The sequence below is a fragment of the Mauremys reevesii genome, linkage group 8, assembly GCF_016161935.1.
Source record: "Mauremys reevesii isolate NIE-2019 linkage group 8, ASM1616193v1, whole genome shotgun sequence".
NCBI classification, from domain to species: domain Eukaryota; kingdom Metazoa; phylum Chordata; order Testudines; family Geoemydidae; genus Mauremys; species Mauremys reevesii.
This window is the reverse complement of record NC_052630.1, coordinates 28,386,065-28,406,190: the sequence shown is the minus strand read 5'-3', so window position 1 is coordinate 28,406,190 and position 20,126 is coordinate 28,386,065. Positions and strand designations below refer to the sequence as shown.

At 43.8% G+C, this 20,126-nt stretch overlaps 1 protein-coding gene across 4 annotated transcripts in view; it reads left to right on the top strand.

The window, feature by feature from the left end:
* Positions 1-20,126, top strand: part of LOC120369855 (rho GTPase-activating protein 7-like) — a 155,296-nt gene that overhangs the window by 130,599 nt on the left and 4,571 nt on the right. For all 4 annotated transcript variants that reach the window (XM_039483563.1, XM_039483565.1, XM_039483564.1 and 1 more), the window contains 9 exons: positions 2,492-3,876; positions 4,328-4,498; positions 5,290-5,449; positions 7,253-7,451; positions 9,134-9,350; positions 12,807-12,921; positions 15,934-16,146; positions 17,417-17,634; positions 18,853-19,026. In XM_039483563.1, the coding sequence (XP_039339497.1) occupies positions 2,492-3,876; positions 4,328-4,498; positions 5,290-5,449; positions 7,253-7,451; positions 9,134-9,350; positions 12,807-12,921; positions 15,934-16,146; positions 17,417-17,634; positions 18,853-19,026 (2,852 nt within the window). The remainder of the gene's footprint in view (positions 1-2,491; positions 3,877-4,327; positions 4,499-5,289; positions 5,450-7,252; positions 7,452-9,133; positions 9,351-12,806; positions 12,922-15,933; positions 16,147-17,416; positions 17,635-18,852; positions 19,027-20,126) is intronic.

The window sequence follows — 20,126 nt, the reverse complement described above, 5'->3', positions numbered from 1 at the left end:
TCTTTTAGCGACACATCTTTTGGCTGTGTCACCACAACCATGCCACTAAAAGTCATGCAGCGTATCTGCTGTTTGTCTCTCCTACTGACAAAAAAACTTCTACCCCCCACCGAGTGGCGTTTGTGTTGTTGGCAGAGCGCTCCTGCCTACAATGTGCTGTTCACACTGGTGCTTGTCGCGGCAAAACTTTTGTCTTTCGGGGCAAGAGGGTTTAAACACCCCTGAAAGACAAAAGTTTTGTCGTTCAATTGCCGGTGTAGACATAGCCTTCACTGAAAAGCTTGCATCTCTCACCAGTAGAAGTTGGTCTAATAAATGATATTTGCTCACTCACCTTGTCTGTCTTCAAGTGAGAAGGTAATTTATTCTCCATGGGCTTGTCCACAATAGGGAAAAGCCTAGGATTCCCTTGACTAGTTTTGCCATTCTGCACTGGGATTTTAAAGAGAGCTAATTATCATGTTTAAAAAAACTCATACCATTTTCCGTAGCGTGGACAAACCCTTTGAGACTGCCAATGCAGGTGCCCATTATGAGAATGGGATTTTGATTAAGGAAGGTTTTGCTTCTCTTATGCTATTAGGTGAAAAGTTCCATATATCGCTGTCAGTCACTTGAACCTACACACACTTGTTTTATTGCACTCAGTGTGCTCGTCCTTTGATTTGGATACATTTTTAACTTGTTTGTTGGCTACTGACACTGCCTTTTGTTTTCAGACAAATGAGTGGCTAGAGAATTATGGAGTGCGCACTGCGGATGTATTTTTCTAAAGCACTTAAGAGCACAAAGCCCCTTGACAGTCAATGGGACTAGTGTGCCTAAGTCACTTAGCTAGAGGGATGCCAACTTTCTACTTGCACAAAACTGAACACACTTGCCCCGCCCCCTACACCTTCTCCGAGGCCTTGCCCCCCCGGCTCACTCCATTCCCCCTTTCCCTCTGTTGCTCACTCTCCCCACCTTCACTCGCTCAGTTTCATTGGGCTGGCTCAAGGGGCTGGTTTGTGGGAGAGCGAGAGGGCTCCGGCTGGGGGTGTGGGCGCACTGGATTGGGGCCAGAAATGAGGAGTTCAGAATGCAGGAGGAGGCTCCAGGCTGAGGCACTGTGCTGGGATGTGAGAGGGGGTGCGGGCTCTGGGGTGGGGCCAGGGATGAGGGGTTTGGGGCATAGGAGGGGGCTCTGAGCTGGGGGGTGGAGCCGAGGTGTTTGGAGTATGGGGGAGGGGGGGGCTCCAGGGTGAGGCAGGGAGTTCAGGTGCAGGAGGGTTCTCCAGGCTGGGGCCAAGGGGTTTGGAGGGTGATCCCAGAAGCAGCAGCATGCCCCCCACCCCCGGGCTCCTACGCAGGGGCGCAGCCAGGTGGCTCTGTGCGCAGTCCTGTCCGCAAACGCCACCCCCACAGCTCCCATCAGCTGCGGTTCTGAGCCAATGGGAGCTGCAGGGATGGCACTTGGGGTGGGGACAGCGTGCGGAGCCCCTGGCTGCTCCTGTGCGTAGGAGACGCAGGGGAGATATGCTGGCTGCTTCCCGAGAGCCACGCAGCACGGAGGCTAGCAGGGAGCCTGCCAGCCCCACTGCGCGGCATCGTCAACCCGACATTCAACGGTCTGGTCAGCAGTGCTGACTGGAGCCACCAGGATCCCTTTTCGACCGGATGTTCCGGTAGAAAACCAAACACCTGGTCACCCAATTTAGCTACTTCCAGAAATCCCACCCTGTGCCTCCCTGAAAGTATTTGATTTCTCTTTTATAGCTGGTTGGGACACTTTGGACTAAATGGAATTTCATCAAAATATGCTATTTTGTTGAAACCAATATATTTGTGGAAACGTATGTCTTTTGAGAGTTTTTTGGGGATAGGAGAGACAGCCAGACTTTTTCTCACTCTAGCCTGGTGGCTTTGGTGCTAGCCTGGGATGTGAGATCCACATTCGAGTCCCGTCTCTGTCTGATTCAGGGACTTGAACCTGGGTCTCTCACATCCTAAGCCTGTGCTCTAACCGCCACCTTGGAGGCAGACAGACACACACACCCATCCCCTGCATGCACCTACTCACCCAGCTAGCCCCTTCCCTAATAGAAAAGCTCAGGTTTTGATCTGAAAAAACAGACAATTCAACACAATTTCACTTTCATGAACATGTTCTAGGGGTTTTGGCTTTGTTCTGATGTTGAAAGAAACTAGATTTTGAAACCAAACTTTGAAAGTTGCCATGAAACAGATTTTTCATTATCCAGTCAGTTCTATTCTCTTAACAAAGCTTCCAGCCTGCTTAGGTGTTGTCTCTCCCCAAACCCTCTCAAGCAAAACAAAGCTCATGCTGAAGGGCTTTAGACTGAATGTTGTTACAATGTAGAAATCTAAATTTAAAAGTACTACAGTGATGCAAAAATAAGCATAAAAAGTTAAACCTCCTTTTTCATTGCATCTTAGATATTTTAAAACTTGCTGGACTTTGCCCCTTGAACTGTACTTTCTTTACTTTAAGAGTGATGAATCTGAAGACGATGAACCTTGTGCAATAAGTAACAAATGGGCTTATGAGAGGTGCAGTCAGAGATGGTCTCGCCTGGAGAGCGTAGAAGGTTTCCCTGAAAAAGGGTCTAGTGCATCAGTCCCAGACAGTCCAAGACTTAAGAGCACTGGTAGTGAGGAGATATCCTTTTCAGACCAAGGAGAGAAGCATGATGTGTCTTCAATTCACAGTACTAGCAGTGGGGACAGTGACATTATCAGCTTCCCTAAGACTTTTGAGGATGTTGAGACCAGCACTAGTTCCTCAAGGTGTTCCTCAAGTAAACTGGCCTCTCCTGACTCTACTTTTAGTTGTTCTCCTTCTCCTAGTGAGTTCTTAAACATCATCAGCGAGGAGAAGCTTTTGGATAAGCCACCACAAAAAAAGGGGAAGAGCTTTTTAAAGAAAATGGAGAAATTACGCATAAGGAGTTCCAGTGTAAAGAGAGTGGCTCAGTCAAAGGCCAAACCCACTATTGGTGAACCTGTTCTTCTGGAGGGACTGGATGAAGAGAAGCTGAAGAACCTTAATTGTGTAGAAATTTGTGACCTCTCTGACAGCCAGATGAAAAAGAATTCTTCCTATTCTCCCCACACTTGCAGCAGCAGCAGCCAGTCTGAGACCAGCAGCACAGTGAGCACTCCGAGTCCTATCATCAGAGTCAGGAGCTATGCTAAACGGGGAGGCGTGTATGCGGAGGACTCCGACTCCAGCAAGCTCTCTCTGTGGAACGATGTATCTGAGCAAAACTTCAAAAATGAAATCAATTTGCATGCGAACCAAATGTTTCACGTACCACAAGGCCATAAGCCTGGGACTTTCCCCAAAGCACTTACAAACAGTTTCTTATCTCCCACAGACAACACTTCTGTGAACTGGAGAACTGGAAGCTTTCATGGATGTAGGCGGAACAGAATTAGAACTAGTTCTAAGGAGTCTGAGACCCCTCTGAGTCCTCTGTCGTTTATAGATAACAGACTGAGTATCTATGACAATGTGCCCAACATTCCTGTTCATCTTAATAAGATGGAGACACCGGAAGTTAGTGATGACGACGTTTTTTCAGAACTAGACAATGTTATGGAACATGTCAATGGGCTCAGAAAGTTGGTCAATCAGTGGACTGAGAAGTTCTCAGATGATGGAGACTCTGATTTTGCGAACGACTCAACCTCTCCATGTCCATCTTCCCCTAAAGAAATCCACCTTGAGATAAAAAAGCATTCAGTAGAGAAACTGGCAGATCTACCAGCTGCTGATGGAAAACAGAACTGCAAGCATGGCAATGAGCTTGATTCCCCAGAACTGGCATATATAACAGATTCAGAGATGGGATCATCATCATCACATTCCAACAGGTCAGCTTCATTTTTCTTTATAACTTTCCCCTCCTCCTTCTGTCCTACCTCCAAGAACTTCCCTGTCGTCCCCTTACTCCAAAACACAATCACCTTCTCAAAACAATGAGAAATTTAAATCCATTTCAACTAGAGTCAAACCTGAACCAACCAGATCCAAGTATTAGGTGCTGTGGATCATGGTGATGATGGCCACATAAACACTGAGATAAATCCAGATCCAAACTTTGTGGCTCATTCCTCTCTCTAATTTGAACCTTTCACATTGGTGGAGTACCTGATAGCCTAGACCTTTTTTGTAAAATGCAACCAAAATCTGCTTGGAAACAGCAGGTCACTTTTGAAGTGATTGATAGGACAAAATGTTCCATAAGTGTTCCATTGCTTTAGGCAGAGACCTGACATGAGCAATAAGAACATTCCTTTAACCTAAATAATGTTTACTCCTTAGACATGAGAGGCGACACTGGTCTACAGAGGAGACTGTAAACTTGGAAAGCCTTTCTGTACAAATTGATAACCAGTCAGCAGCCCACCTAAACCGAATACAGAAACTTGCTTTGTTGAAACTCACTGCTTTAATGGACAAATACTCTCCTTCCAGTAAACAGGGCTGGAACTGGTAAGTTGTTATGTTAACATAGTCTACTTCAGGAAAAATGACAGTTGGCAAAAGCAGATGGCTCTTATCCTGCTCTGAACTGAATATGCACATCTGGAGTGAAATACAGGTCCCACCGTCTCAATGGGAGTTTTGCTACTGATTTCAGTGGGGCCAGGATTTCACCCAGACTCTCACCCTTTCCTACAGTTGGCATTATTGATAACTTAAATAACAGACCAAGCTTCAGTCTTTGCTTTCTCCCGAAGCTTGCCTGTTCATAGGGCTTTTCTCTAAAAGAACTCCTCTGAGATAGAGGGAATTAGGGTCTGGGACAGAGACCCACTCCAACCCTTTCTATCCTGATTGTCGCTTAAATAAATAAATAAAATTCACCTGCCATTGTGATCAGCAATAACAATTCTGCATCTTTATGCGGGGTTCTAGCACCTGAACATAGGGGCATAACAGAGAAACCTGCCACTCTTATAAGGATGGTAGTATATTCTGCAAGAGTTTCAGCTTGTAATGAGGATTTCTTTATGGGAGCTGCACCCTGCTAATTTAAGGGACTTTAAGACACACAGCCTAGGTTGTTGCTGTATTTTTAAGTGTTGGTTTCTTTGTGCTGCCATGAGTGTAATAAGGCTGCAGCATTTGGGGAAGGAACAAAGGTGGCACATGACTTCCTAAATGTGCACAGCATAAAGAGAGGGGTGTGTGTGGGGGGGAACATCCTCAGTGCCCCCTGCTCTAAACTGCCTAAATGGAAGGGCAGCTAATGGTTTGAATGTACTTATTTTTGTTTTCAGGACCGTTCCAAAGTTCATTAGAAAAATCAAAGCCCCTGACTATAAGGACAAAAATGTATTTGGGGTCCCATTACTGCTAAATGTTCAGCGAACAAGCCATCCGCTTCCAAAGAGCATTATCCAGGCCATGGAGTACTTAAGAAGCCACTTTCTTGACCAGGTACAAATATAAAACAAACCTAAATATGACTTGAGTGACACTTTATTCCATGTATGTTTTTAACTTGGAGCCCCTAGAGAGCTGACCAGTTTTTTGGTTGTTTTTTTTTGCTTTGTCAACCCTTTCAAGAGACTCTCCAAGGCTTCTAACAGTGGTGTCTGAACAGGCTTGAGTGGGCACCCTACAGGGAATAGCGATATTGTTCTCCTTTTGTGGATACCTTATTTCCACCCCAGTATAAATGTATCTGCCCTTCTTTGTTTATAGCACCTGCAGTTGTTCTGATCACTTGGCAAATGTGGGTCAACTGCCTTCTCTTAGTGGTATTTTGGTGGTAAAAAGCAAAATCCAACACCTGTAGCACCTCTTGTGTCTGCTCTGTACAGTCTGAAAGCATCACAACATTGGAATTCTCATTTCACATCTCTAAGAATTGAGCTGTAGCTTTTTATGGCGTATAATCGGGCTGTGCTTAACAACTTTTTGTGCCTAAGTTACATTTATCCGCTGCTCTGAAGATATTAGATTAGTGCCCACAATTATGAGCCACATACTATATGCTGCAGTACCTCTGTAATGAGGTGGGGAAAGTGTGTAAAGTTAGAAGTTTTCCATCCCTCTCCAACTGTTTGGATTCACAAATCTAGTTAGGGTTCATTAATCTTTTTCTCATATAACTTAAACCCATGGAGGGTTGTGGGTTTTTTGTTTTTAAAAAAAGATTCAGTTCACTTAGAAAACCATTTTACATGAGTCCTGGATTTGGGATAAAGTCTCTCTTCATTGAAAACTAAACTGGGGAGCCGCCTTGTATGTCATTGTGTGCATATTAAAGGAAGATTTGTCAATACAGTGTTTAATTTGCAGATTTGTGTAGACATATATAAGAATATTATGCAAAATGAAAAAATGATCCAAATACATATTATGGGGTTAGTGTACAAATCTATATCTTGCTGTTAAAAATGGAATATATATTCTGTAACAACGTCAAAACATGTCATTTCAATAGTATCACTTTGGTTCATTTGGCTTTGACTTTATATTACATTAAAACATTAACTTTACTATATATTAAAATATATAATACTAAATATTTTAATATTATAAAAGTTGAAACAAAATTAATTGAAATACTATTGAAATGACATGTTTTGACATTATTCAAATTGAATTTTTCAGAATTTTTTGTCTCATGGAAAATTTTAAAATTTTCCAATTTTCATTCCAAACTGAAATTAACTTATTTGAAATATTTCCCACAAAATGGAAATTGTGGTTCTTATCCAACTCTTAAAAATAGGCGATTGGATATCCTGCTTGGTGCTTAATGCAATTACCGAGGTATCAATTTAAATTCATACTTGTGTATCAAAGAGAAAAGGATTTGTATATAACATCCAAAGTGCACTGGCACTTGCGGACCTAGTGTTAACATCGTATCCTGTTGATATAAATTGAGAGAGCCAATACAAATAGATTTAAAAGGAAGAAAAGTCTTCAGTGAGGACTCTCACTTCTCTCACTCTTGGGTTAACTGATGCACCAAGAGTCCCACTGTGGTTTGGCTGGAGAATAGGGAATCTCCAAGCTGTTTCTGAAGAGATCAGAGTGCATTGGTAGTAGCTGACTTTTCAGAGCAATGTCAGGGATATATTTTAATGTACCTGTGAGCAAAATCATGTCGCGTGTACAGTGTGTACATGCACAGCCATCATAAGTACTTCAGTGTCAGAGTTAAGGAGAAAAATTGCTTATTTTGACTTAAGTTTGGGCTCTTACGTCTGTCTGTTTTCTTAATAGGTTGGCCTGTTCAGAAAATCAGGCGTTAAATCTAGGATCCTTTCTTTAAGGGAAATGAATGAAAATGACCCAAACAATGTAACATATGAAGGACAGTCGGCATTTGATGTGGCAGATATGGTAAAGCAGTATTTCCGAGATCTTCCTGAGCCTATATTCACTAGCAAGCTTTGTGAATCCTTCCTCCACATCTATCAGTGTATGTAATTTTTTTTTTAATTTTCTGAGTTTCTTGGACATTTAGGCCAAAAGTAACTTGATTTTGTGTTCTTCATATTTTGAGCATCCAACGTTATGCTGCTGGGGGTGTGACTTTTCAGAAGTTCTGAGCATCTTTAAGCCCAGTTGAAGTCAATAGGATCTGCAGGTGCTCAGCACTTCTCAAATAAAATCCAGCGTGTCTCAAGATGGGCTTCTAAAATGAATATGAAAATATTGGTCTCAGATTATATAACAAATAGTATTTTCCTCACCCTTGTGTTTTCTGTCTCTCTCACACACACATCTCTTTAACAGTACTCTGTGGTTGGCGTTCTGACTTGATTTTTAAATGGTTGTTTCTGTGTATTAAATTAGGGCATAATCTGTTACTCTCATTGAGGAGCACCTGACTATGCAAGTAGTCTTGTTCATTTCAATAAGACTGCACCTTGATATCAGGTACTCCTTACCACAGGACCAGCACTCATGCTATGGCATTTTCACTGGAAATACCAGCTGATTTCTAGTTGTTTTGTCAGCCTGTCTACATTGTCTGAAAGAAGACTAAACCATAAGGCAAACTACATCATTTGCAATTGCTTTGAATTAGTTGTCGCCAATTGTTTGTTTTTAACTGAATTCATTTTTGAGATGCAGCAAGAACTTGTTCTGGAGGCATGTGATGTTGGTGCCTCAAGGGTTTTTAATGACAGTCTTTTCTGTAACCTGAAAAAGGCATTTAAACTTTAAATAAGCCCAAGCTTTCTAAAAAGATTAAATCTTGAGTTTTGTTGTATTACATGGCTTTATTTTGACATGAGGAACATGCATCCTGCTGCCTTGAGGCAAAGCCTTGACTACATTAGTCCTAGTTGCTTGTTATTTCCTGTCTGTAGAATATGGAATAATATCCCAAATCTTTGGATAAAGTGGTTTTTTTTTGTTTTGTTTTTTTTTTAATTAAAAAAGGCTATTTTTAAAGTTAAACAGCTGTTCCTGTTTAGCCTACCCTGGTGGGCATTCTGCTTCTGGAGTAAGTATGGCTGAACAGGGAATTATTCAGGAGTAACTGTCTTTGAATAACTCCAGGTGTAGACAAGCCCATATCTGGATTTTAAACAGCCTTATTTCAGTTTAAGGGCTTGGCTACACTGGCGCTTTATAGCGCTGCAACTTTCTCGCTCAGGGGTGTGAAAAAACACCCACCTGAGCGCAGCAAGTTACAGCGCTGCAAAGCCCCAGCGCTGAGAGCGCAGCTCCCAGCGCTGTAAGCTAATCCCCACGGGGAGGTGGAGTATGTGCTGGCGCTGCGACCACACTCACACTTCAAAGCGCTGCCACAGGAGTGCTCCCGCGGCAGCGCTGTGCAGCTCTAAGTGTAGCTATACCCTGCCTATCACGAAGAGCTTTAAGACCAGCTGAAATAAGCCACTATGTAAACCTCTTGTGGAGGCTTAATTTAACTGGCTTTACTAAACTGGTGCAAATAGGTGTGTCGACACCTGGAATGGTGGCCTTTTAGCTCTTTGCCATCTCTGAGGACTGTCCTATGATCCTGAGTAATGGGAGAGCTGATGTATGGAGTTGGTGCCCTATTTAGGGGATAGTGCGTTCATTCTTTTATTTAATGTTTTATCTTATCAAACCCTCTCATGAGTTTCCTAATTCTTCTATCTTCAGATTTGCCAAAGGATCAACAGTTTCATGCAGTCCAGGCTGCCATTCTTCTGCTCCCAGACGAAAATCGGGAAGCTCTGAAAATTCTTCTCTTCTTTCTCCGAGATGTAGTTGCTTTTGTTGAAGAAAACCAGATGACTCCGACCAACATTGCAGTCTGTCTCGCGCCATCCTTGTTTCATCTCAATACTTTAAGGCGAGAGAGTTCATCATCATCTAGGTATCGTTGTTCTAACAGCTGAACTGTTAAATAAGAGTGTTTCTGTGCCATGTTGACTGCATAAATAAAATGAGCCAAAATGTACCTTGCCTGTTAAAAAAATCTGGAAGTGCTCCAGATTTGTCCTGTATGTGATAGCTCAGTCCTTAGGGGAGATGAGATTACGTCACCCTTCAGCTCTTCTGGCTCCCTGCACTGAGGCTAGACTGTCAAATACGAGATCAATTTTAAGGCCCTGTTCTTCAAAGCCCTAAGTAGTCTGGGCCCCAGTTATCTCAGTAATCCACCCCCGCCCCTCAAAAGCATCATACACTAAGGGCTTGGCTACACTTGAAAGTTGCAGCGCTGAGAGTTTACAGCGCTGGTCATCCAGCTGTGTAGGAACAGCGCTGGTGTGTGGCCACACTCACAGCTACCAGCGCTGGTGTGTGGCCACATTTGCAGCATTTGCAGCGCTGTTGGGAGTGATGCATTATGGGCAGCTATCCCAGCGTTCAAGTGGCAACAACATGCTTTTCAAAAGAGGGGGGTGGGGTGGGGCGTAGTGTGACAGGGAGCGGGGGAGAGAGAGAGAGTGGATTTTTGGAGCCAAAACTGTGTGTTAGCTTCCTGACTTGCAAAATCAGAAAATGTTCCCGATCCCTTACCCTTAACTCTTAACTGCAAACTGCCTGCATCCAATGGACTCCTTTTCTCCCCTCTGCCCCCACTGTTTCTGTCAAGCGAACACTCACTCCCTGCCTGCCTCATTCACAGGGTTTATCTCATTTGATTGTTCACAGTCAGGTACAGATTGATCACAGCAAACAGGAGGTGTTTGATAAGCAGCTCCGGAGCTCCGAGTTCACAACAAAACAGAGAGGCTGCATAACAAAACAAAGAGAGTAATTTAGTTAAAAGCATTCTGGGATATCTGCTAATACCCTGGAGGCCAATAACAGCGCTGATGTGTGTCCACACTTGATGAGCAGCGCTGGATCACCAGCGCTGCACTCGCTACACCCCAAGCAGACCAGGTGTTCAGCCAGCGCTGCAGCCAGGGAGTTGCAGCGCTGGATGTGCCATGCAGGTGTGGACGGTTACTAATTGCAGCACTGAAAGCCTCCACCAGCGCTGCAACTCTCAAGTGTAGCCAAGCCCTAAGACAACTCTACTCTTTGTGGATGCCCAAAGTTTTAGTTAACACGTGCCTGGGATAAGATTCTGAAGGTGGTAAGACGTATCATTTGCATTAGCTTAGCCTGATTCCGCTACAAAAAAACTCAGATTAGGTTTCTCCCAATATCTATGCCAAAGGAGACAGCAAAAAACCCATTCGGTGTGTGCTTATGAAGAGAGGGGTCAGAATAGTCTTCCTGACAAAGTTTGCTTTTTATAATTCTGCTTGCACTCAGGTAACATGCAATAAAGATGGCTGTATTCCAGAGAAATGGGTAGCTAGAAAGCATTTATTTAAGTGGGCTTCGAAACTTTTGTTAGTATTTACATGTAAAAACCCAGCTGCATATTCAAGCTCCTGCAGCTAGTGTCCAGCTCAGGTACTAATTCTTTTTGTTGATAAGGATGCCGGAGGACTGAGTGATTTTAATTTTAATAAGCAACAATATCCTAACTGTGTAACGTTTACTGGCAGTTCATGCAGTGATGAAGGAGCCATCACTAGGTAGAACCAGTACAGTAACCTCTGAGAATGCTTATTCAGGATCTAGTCTAGCCTCAGTGCAAGGCCTTGTTTGCTATACAGTACGGCTGTGCTTGTGGATAAACTTGTTTTGAGGCAGGAAAGGGCTGTTTTCTTTTGACAGAAACATCATGCCCTTGTCAAAGCAGATGCTTCTTCATCTTATGCAATCTAATGATAAGGATATTGCGTTCCATTTAGGTGAGGAAGCATGTCACATGCATGGTGTTTGTGCATTTCAGATTTAATGACACTCTCTGAGAAAAGTAAATAGAGATGAAAAATGTAAAGAATTTGCTTTTAAGAAGCGCAAAGCATCTCAAAATGCATATCTACCTATAAAACAAGTCCTGTGATGCTCAGCTCTTGCTGGGAAGAGCTAACACTGAAGCTGAAACAATGACAGCACTGCTGATCATAGTGAGAGAAGATGTGAGTGGAGCCAGGAATGTGGCAGAGTGATTGATAGCTTTTCAATTGCAAATCCTGACCAGAATTAAGCAATCTGTAATGTTTGGGAGATTGAGACTCTTTTAGTTTAGTGGTTTGTACCACTGGATTTACTTTTAACTCTACATTGCAACAGCAAGAAGCCTAAAATCATTTTAGAAACAAGGGTGCTTTGAACCTTAAATTCAGATAATTAGTTGTTAATGTTTTACCTTAGGATTCAGACTTCAAAGGGACATACTCTAAAAGGCTTGGCTCTAAGGAATAGTCAAGGGTCCTTATCGCTTGCACTTTTTAAAGTTGTTCAGTGGGAATGTTCCAAGATAAAGCTATTGTGAGTGAGTGTTACTAGTGTCATATAAAGATTATGTCTGGGAAGACCTAAAATGCTGATAACATGAGTTAGCAAAACATAGCAATATGGCAGCACTTTTGTGGATTGTGATGATTTTATAAAAAGTCTTTAGACAGCCTACATAGGTTGTTGATGTAACTAAACACTTAACTCGATGCTGAACACATCAGTGAGAGCTCATTAATTTCTTTGGCTAATCCTTTCTAATTACTGTTCAATAAAAGACCGTATTACTTGTAAAATGTTGTTAAGCCTCAGTAGCACTAGTGCTCTTTGGTATCTCAGCAATTTGGTTCAAGGCTACCATTTCTATGCAAAAGCAAGGAAGAGCCCTTGTGGCACCTTGGAGACTAACAAATTTATGTGGGCATAAGCTTTCATTAGCTAGAACCCACTTCATCGGATGCATGAAGTGAAAAATACAGGAGCAGGTATAAATACATGAAAGGATGGGGGTTGCTTAATCAAGTGTGAGATCAGTCTAATGAGATCAATCAATTGGTATCCTGCTGTTAATTGATTGATCTCATTAGACTGACCTCACACTTTCATGTATTTATACCTGCTCCTGTATTTTTCACTTAATGCATCTGATGAAGTGGGCTGTAGCCCATGGAAGCGTATGCCCAAACAAGTTTGTTAGTCTCTAAGGTGGTGCCACAAGGACGACTCATTGTTTTTGCTGATACAGACTAACATGGCTACCACTCTGAAACATTTCTATTCGGCTTACTGTTCACGATTACTGTGGCTTTCACAATGTTGTCCATGTGAAAGTGATGACAGGAGACTTTGTCTAGTGAAGCTGTCTGTGTACAGAACTCATTGTAACACACAAATTCAGACACCAGAGTAAATGAGAAAATTCCCTAGAGCTTCCAGGCTGCTGCTGCTGATGATGTTTCACCTCTTACTTTTTTGATTTACTCTGCTGTGCCTTTGAAAAAATCCTTGTTAACCCTCTCTCTAGGTCCAGCCAGAGGAAGTACAGCCTGGGAAAACCAGACCAGAGAGATTTGAGCGAAAATCTGGCAGCCACCCAAGGCTTGGCCCACATGATAATGGAGTGCAACAGACTCTTCCAGGTATGTCACTTCCTATAACACCCCCTATGTTACAACATTACAGAAAGTGTCCATCATGCTCATTAGAAAAATGAATATGCCATTAGGATGCTCCAGCCTTGAAACTGAAACTGGACATGCCTGCAAGTTCTTTGCTGCCTATTGGCAAGAGTAAATGTCCTCCTGTTGTTGCTTGAATACAGTTTAAAATAATCCAAACAACCCCTGAAGCAAACCCTGAAGGCTTGTTTTTACTGAGGATGATAGTTCCCCTGGGCTAAGTTATGATTCACTATCCTGTTGCTCTTTCCTCTGCTTGCAATTCCTATCGCTTTAGTGTGGTATCTGTGTCCTACTGACCGTAATACAGGGAGAATTCTGTTGCAGAGGTCATAGTATCTGCTGTACAGGATCACATTTTGCCATCCATTTCCTTCTTTCTGTGCTAAACCCAGTCCTGAGGCTCTGGATATATCTGTGTGGGAGGTGGGCCTGAGCCACGGAGGTTGAGGTGGGGTTTGGGTTTTGGTTTAGCCCCACTGTATTGAGAACTCAGAACGAGGATTCTTTTTAAAATCCAACTCAGTTTATTTAAAATGTCCCATTTCTGTGCAGTTGTTTTTTCCATCTAGCTTGGCTTAGGACAGCATTTCTAAATGTATTACCAGTTAGAGATAGAAATAACTTGGCAGCCTCACCTGGCAATGCTTACCCCACAGGCGTATGCCTCCAGGAATCCTCTATATCCAACATTTGACTGACTCGGGTAGGGTATCTCTACAACCCTGAGCTGAGTGTAGCCTACGTGTAGGCAGTGGCCGGCCCCGTCTATCTGTGGGATGCAGGGCTCTAATGATAAGCGTGTAACAAAGGGAGCTCGCCATCCCAGAGTGATTTAAAACATCCTTCACAAGGGGAAATGTGCGTGTTCCCCCTCGCTGGGAGCCCTGGGGGAAGGCAGCTAATTGCATCCTCTCCTCCCTCATTTTTCCTTTTCCTGTGAAGATTGCACAGCAGCCTCGCTGGCAGCTGGTTAGCTCCCTCCAGCAGGCTAACTGGCCTGCACGTGGGAGTCTGCAGTTATGCCGTGGAGGCAAGAGCTGGATAAGGATCAAGAATCAGTCTGGCATCCAGGCACTTCTACCACTCCCCTTGGCAGCATTCACATGTCTGTTAATTGGTGCCAGGCTGTCCCTTCTACCTTGGTGCTGAAATGGCCCCTTGGAAAAACTTCAACTTCAGGGAGGGCCAGAGGAGCTTTCCAAAATACCTTCACTGGCAAGGAGGGTGTGATGTTCCAATCCCTCCAGCCTCCTCCCTGGGCTTAGGCATACCATGTTCAGTGTTGGCCTGTATTTGAAGAGTGAGCACAGGAAAGAAATGGTGCAGCATGAAGAGGGGGAATAGAAAAGGGATGGCGGGGGGGAAGCCCCAAAGAATAGGGTGGAAAAGAAGAGCCATCACCTCCTGCAACAGGCTCTGGTGCATAACGAAGTTAAAGTTCAGGGTTTTGTTCCCAGCTTTGCCTCTGGCTGTGTCACATAGAGCAAGTCACGTAGGCCTGGGCTGGGGTAGCTACAGATGCAAACCCTCAATGTAGATGCACTCTGCCAGTGTCAGATGGGCCATATCCTGATAAGCCCCACTCAAGCAAGCCCCTTTTTGCACTGGTGCAGGATGTGCCTGTGACAGGTTTGCAGTGGTGTCACTGCCACTGAGGAGCCTTTAATCATTGTGTCTGTAAGGTGCGGATAATAGCTCCCTTGCTGAGAGGCTTGGTCATTATTTGCAAGGCAGCTTGGGAGACTCAGATGGAAGGTGCTAGAGCAGAACACTAATGAAGTGTCATGTGGTGTTTGCTCTGGAGAAGAGCTCTGTTCTTCCTATGCAAGCATACCCGCAACCCTGCACTCTTCCATTAACCATATGTTATCACAGCTTCTCTCAGACTGGTAAGACATTCTCAGTGGGGGAGAGGCTCCCTTATCAGAAAAGAATTCTCAGCCCATTAAGTCTGTCTTGTGCTTTTCAATGAGACCTTGAGGCGTATACTCTCCCTAGTAGGCAGGCGTGACCTCCTTCCTATGCAGCCAACGGCCCCCACAATAATCAGTGTGATGGCTGGCTCCATAGTATAAAAGATGTAAGCAGCTCCCAGGCATGCTCTGTAAGGTCAGGCAAGTCATGTACATGCAAAGGAGATAGTGTATCTCGTCTCCGATCAGTCATTTCTCCCTTGTCCATAAGCCAGGAACTGCTGCTAAGAAATGGAAATTCCTGTCTGAAACCTTACTCTATCTCTCGGTATGAGCCAGAAAATGCTGTAACCTCACTAGCTGGAACATCTGAGGCTGTGGCTTTCATATGAAATTGATCTAGATAGCCTAACCCAAGGAAGAGCAAGTCATGCGCTTTTACCTCAGTTACTGTCTCTGCAGAATTAATATAAAATCTTCCTAGAGGTGTTGGGGTTTAATGAGTGTAGTTTTCAAACACATTTATAGGCAGATACACTTTTAATGGGACTTAGTCATTTGATTTCCTGGCATAAGACGTTATAGTTAAAGCCTCAACGCTCCAATTAGGTAAGTACGTTTTCCAGTTGTACAGATGGGTGTGAAGCAACTAGCCCCACATTGCACACTGAAGTGGTGGAAGAGCCAGGAGTTCAATGTAGGAATCCCACTGCAGTGCTCCAGCTGCTGAGAGAGGACGTCATTCCTTAAACTAGCTTTCCCATTTCTTAGGGCAGTGGTTTTTATTTTCACATCTAGTGCTATAAAATGTGTTGGGCTGCTCCTGATTGCTGATCATTCATTCACAGTCTCGCCGCATTAGCAAGTCCAGCTCTTTCAAGGAACAGTTTAGAATATTTGTTGGCACTTGCTTTTGCGCTTGTAACGTTTACATGAAGAGTCTCCAATAGTGAGTTCACATTCACTTAAGGATCGTTATCCTAGCAGATTTTTCTCCCAGTGTAAGAATAAACGTGATGGGACTGTGTTTAGAATCCAACATCCCCTCCCATTGCAGATGCCCGACTATTGCCTGGATCAGTGTTGTGATGACTTGTATGAACAGAATGGCCTGAGTGAAAAGGCTTCTAATCAGACCACCTCAATGAGACACTCCATGCTGGTTTCCCTTGAGAACTCCATGCAGGACTTGCTGCGAGATGCCAAAGAAAAGTTCAAGAGCTGGGTTACTTGTTCAAACTTGGAACGTGTGGAATTGGCGAATAAAAAGGTAAATCTGATGCTGGGGTGTTAGCAAAGATGGCACTTAATAATCATGCACCTTTCTGAGCTTGCGGAGGCGCTGAAACTAGCTGTGTTTCTGCCTAACATCAATTCAGCAACTGCCCCAGAGCCCTTTTTGAGCTAGCGGCAACTCCCTGGTGCCTTTTTATTTGTAGTCTATATCTAGCATTAATCAAAGTTGAGCTGCCCACTTGTGACTTGCACACCTTCACCTACAGCACACCATTATCTGGGCAAGATACCTATCTTGTAGGAAAAAGTCAAGGGAGGGCCTTCATTGTAGATACCAGAAACATGAGTACTCATGATCCATGCTGACTGGGCGGTTTATTCCTATTATAAAGTCCCCTTTACTACACTTTGGCTCCTAGACCCATTCGTCTGTAGCAGACACACCTTGGTGAAAGGCTGTTTAGGTTTCTGCTGGAGGGAGGGAGTGGTGGAAGGGGGAATGGATCACTAAATATACTCTTCTATAGACTTTAAGGTCAGAAGGGACCATTATGATCATCTAGTCTGACCTCCTGCACAACGCAGGCCACAGAATCTCACCCACCCACTCCTTAACAACCCCCTAACCTATGCCTGAGTTATTGAAGTCTTCAAATCGTGTTTTAAAGACCTCAAGGTGCAGAGAATCCTCCAGCAAGTGACCCGTGCCCCACGCTGCAGTGGAAGGTGAAAAACCTCCAGGGCCTCTGCCAATCTGCCCTGGAGGAAAATTCATTCCCGACCCCAAATATGGCGATTAGTTAAACCTTGAGCATGTGGACAAGACTCACCAGCCAGCACTCAGGAAAGAAATCTCTGTAGTAACTCAGATCCCACCCCATCTAACATCCCATCACAGACCCATTGGGCATATTTACCTGCTAATAATCAAAGATCAATAAATTGTCAAAATTAGTCTATCCCATCATACTATCCCCTCCATAAACTTATCAAGCTTAGTCTTGAAGCCAGATATGTCTTTTGCCCCCACTACTCCCCTTGGAAGGCTGTTCCAGAACTTCACTCCTCTAATGGTTAGAAACCTTCATCTAATTTCAAGTCTAAACTTCCTAGTGTCCAGTTTATATCCATTTGTTCTTGTGTCCACATTGGTACTAAGCTTAAATAATTCCTCTCCCTGATATTTATCCCTCTGATAAAGAGCAATCCTATCCCCCCCTCGGCCTTCTTTTGGTTAGGCTAAACAAGTCAAGCTCTTTGAGTCTCCTTTGAGGACTACTAGTGTCCATCACCTGTCTTCTAAGGTGGAAGATAACTACCACGTCCGGTTATGGAAGGCATCCACTGAAATCAATGCTGCTCCTAAAGTAATCCTTCAACGCATACTGACAGAGCAGCATCTGTGGGACCCAAGTCTGCAGCAGGCTAAAATCCTGGAGACCTGGGATGATGAAACAGATGTTTATCACTATACAACAGAAAGCATGTCACCCCTCCTGCCGCGGGATTATGTGGTTTTGAGGTAAGGAACTGCTGTGACTTTTCTCATTGGTTTCCCAAACACAATTTATAGCCCAACTGTGTGTTGCTTCCCAGCATTTTATGCTGGGTTGTTCCAGTTCCATGTCAATCAAAAAGGGGTGCATTTCCCTATTTCTGGATACCTACTGTGTAACCACTGATCTGATTGTCCATTACTATGACACAGTGTGTATTGCGGTAATGCCTAGAACCCTCAGCCCCATTTGCCAGGCAATGTGCCACATATAAAAATAAGTCTTCCCCCAAAGAGCTTACAGACTCAGTAGGAGGCTTACACTGCCGAGATTCAGAAATAGTTGCCACATTCCTGCCTCTTTTCTTCTAAAAATGACAGCACAAACGTTTGTTGTTGTAGCTGTATTATCCCCCCGTTTGAGAATCCTTGGTTTGCGTCTGGAAAAAATGTAAATTGTAGCCCAGTATGACAATGACTAGATCCTGTTTTATCACTCTTTCTTCCTAAGAAGGTATAGGTGGGAGCTGTGGATTGATTGGGGTTTTTCCCAGATCTGCTCAGGTGATTTAGGCCCCTGGATCCACTTGAGCAGATCGTTGTGCTCATGTGCAGTGTGGTTTCATGAGGGTGCAGGAATCTGGTTGCAGCACTGGGACCCTTAGGGCTTGTCTACACTTACAGTGTTGCCCCAGTGCAGCTGTGCCGCTGAGTGAAGATGCTACCTACGCTTTTCCTGTCGGTGTACGTAATCCACCTCCCAGAGAGGTGGTAGTTATGTTGACAGGAGCCCTCCCATCGACATAGCGCTGTCTATACAGGGGGTTAGGTCAGTTATAACTATGTAGTTTAGGGGTGTGGAAAATGTAGTTATACTGACGTAAGTGTGTAGTGTAGACCAGGGCTTAGTTAGCTCCTCCATATGTCTCTTCTATATGGATTGTAAACTTTTCTGGGCAGGGGCTGTCTTTATTATGCATTTGAACAGTGCCTAGAACAAAGGAACCTTCATCCATGACCTGTAGGTGCTAGTGCAACACAAATAATAGATCGTTTATGGCAGGATTTGTAAGCCGCCTCCATATGGATTGAGGCATGGAAAAGATTTTTATTCATTTTGTGCATTAACTGATTTGGTCTCTGCCCATCAGAATATTGCTTTATGCCACAGGCAGAACATCAGATTGTCCAGCCATTTAAAAACATATGTGTGAAACGTCCTAAAAATGCCCTTCTTTGTTCCAGGACTTGGAGGACTGATCCCCAAAGTGGCACCTGTATTTTGGCAGCTACCTCAGTTGACAGTGAAGGAGCTACTCTGCATGGGATTTTGGCCCATGTCCTTTTGTGTCAGTATCTCTTAGAACCAGTTGGCTCCCAGAAATCCAAAGTGACTCACGTCTGCCGGACAGACACGAGGTATTTTTAGTTTATGCTTCTTTACCTTAGCCCTGTGGTGCTGCTGGGTCCTGAGCACAGCTTCCAGCCACCAATATGTTCTGTCACACGTATTCTACAGTAACAGAGTGGAAATTAACATAAAATAATACTTAGCACTCAAGTGGAGAGGGCATGAGGCTGGGGTCTGGGTTCGATTCCTGGGTCTACCACTAACTTGCTGGATGATCTAGGGCAACCACTTAATCTCTCTTCCTTGTAAAAGTTCCCCCTTGTGACATGAGGATAATGCTACTTCCTCACCTGTGTAAAAACACTTTGAAGTCTTTGGATAAGAAGTGCCTGTTGATTTATTTTGTGTATTGGCAAAGATGTCTTTGCCAAGTGGGTTGTCTACTACGGGTTTGAGTTTGTGCTCACTGTAGAGAAGTATTCTGTCCCCCCAGAGTATCATCAACAAAGCTACTTTGGTATTGGGACAGATGGTAGTTAAAATCCCACAATCTTTTACTGAGATTTTTTTTTTTACTATGAATTTTATATTAATTGCCTCAAACACAGTGAGTACTAGAACTCTCACATCCTGTCCGAAGCTGTCGCACAGTGTTATTGTGTGCTGTTACAGAGCTATTTATAATAGTTCTGGCCTATTTGTGGCTGCAATGATCTGTGTGGGTTTATGGGGAGAGAGGTAGAAAATGGCAAGCAACTGGTATAATCCAATGCTGAATATCTAGAAGCTGGGAAAGATGATTGCTTCACATTCTCTGCTGGTGAAGCCGTTCTCGTGAGTGATGATGGGGGCTGGATGTTAGCTAGATTTCTATAAACCAAGATGACTCTTGTTAATCTGTCTCCCTAAAACAACAAACAGGTACAAGTTAACCCCCAGTATTCTAAAATCTTGGGGCACATGCAAAACCGTTGAAGTGGGAGCTTCAATCATGCACAGAGTAGTTGTTCTGCAGGATATGCCTTGCTCCTGACCTGTAGAGTGGGACATAGCACACAGTTTAATCAAAGGCAGGCTAATGGGGTATTATGTATAGAGGGATTTTTTTCTCCATGGTGTTTCAGAATAAATAAGCTGGTGGAAGAGAGTCAAGTCCTATGATGTTGGA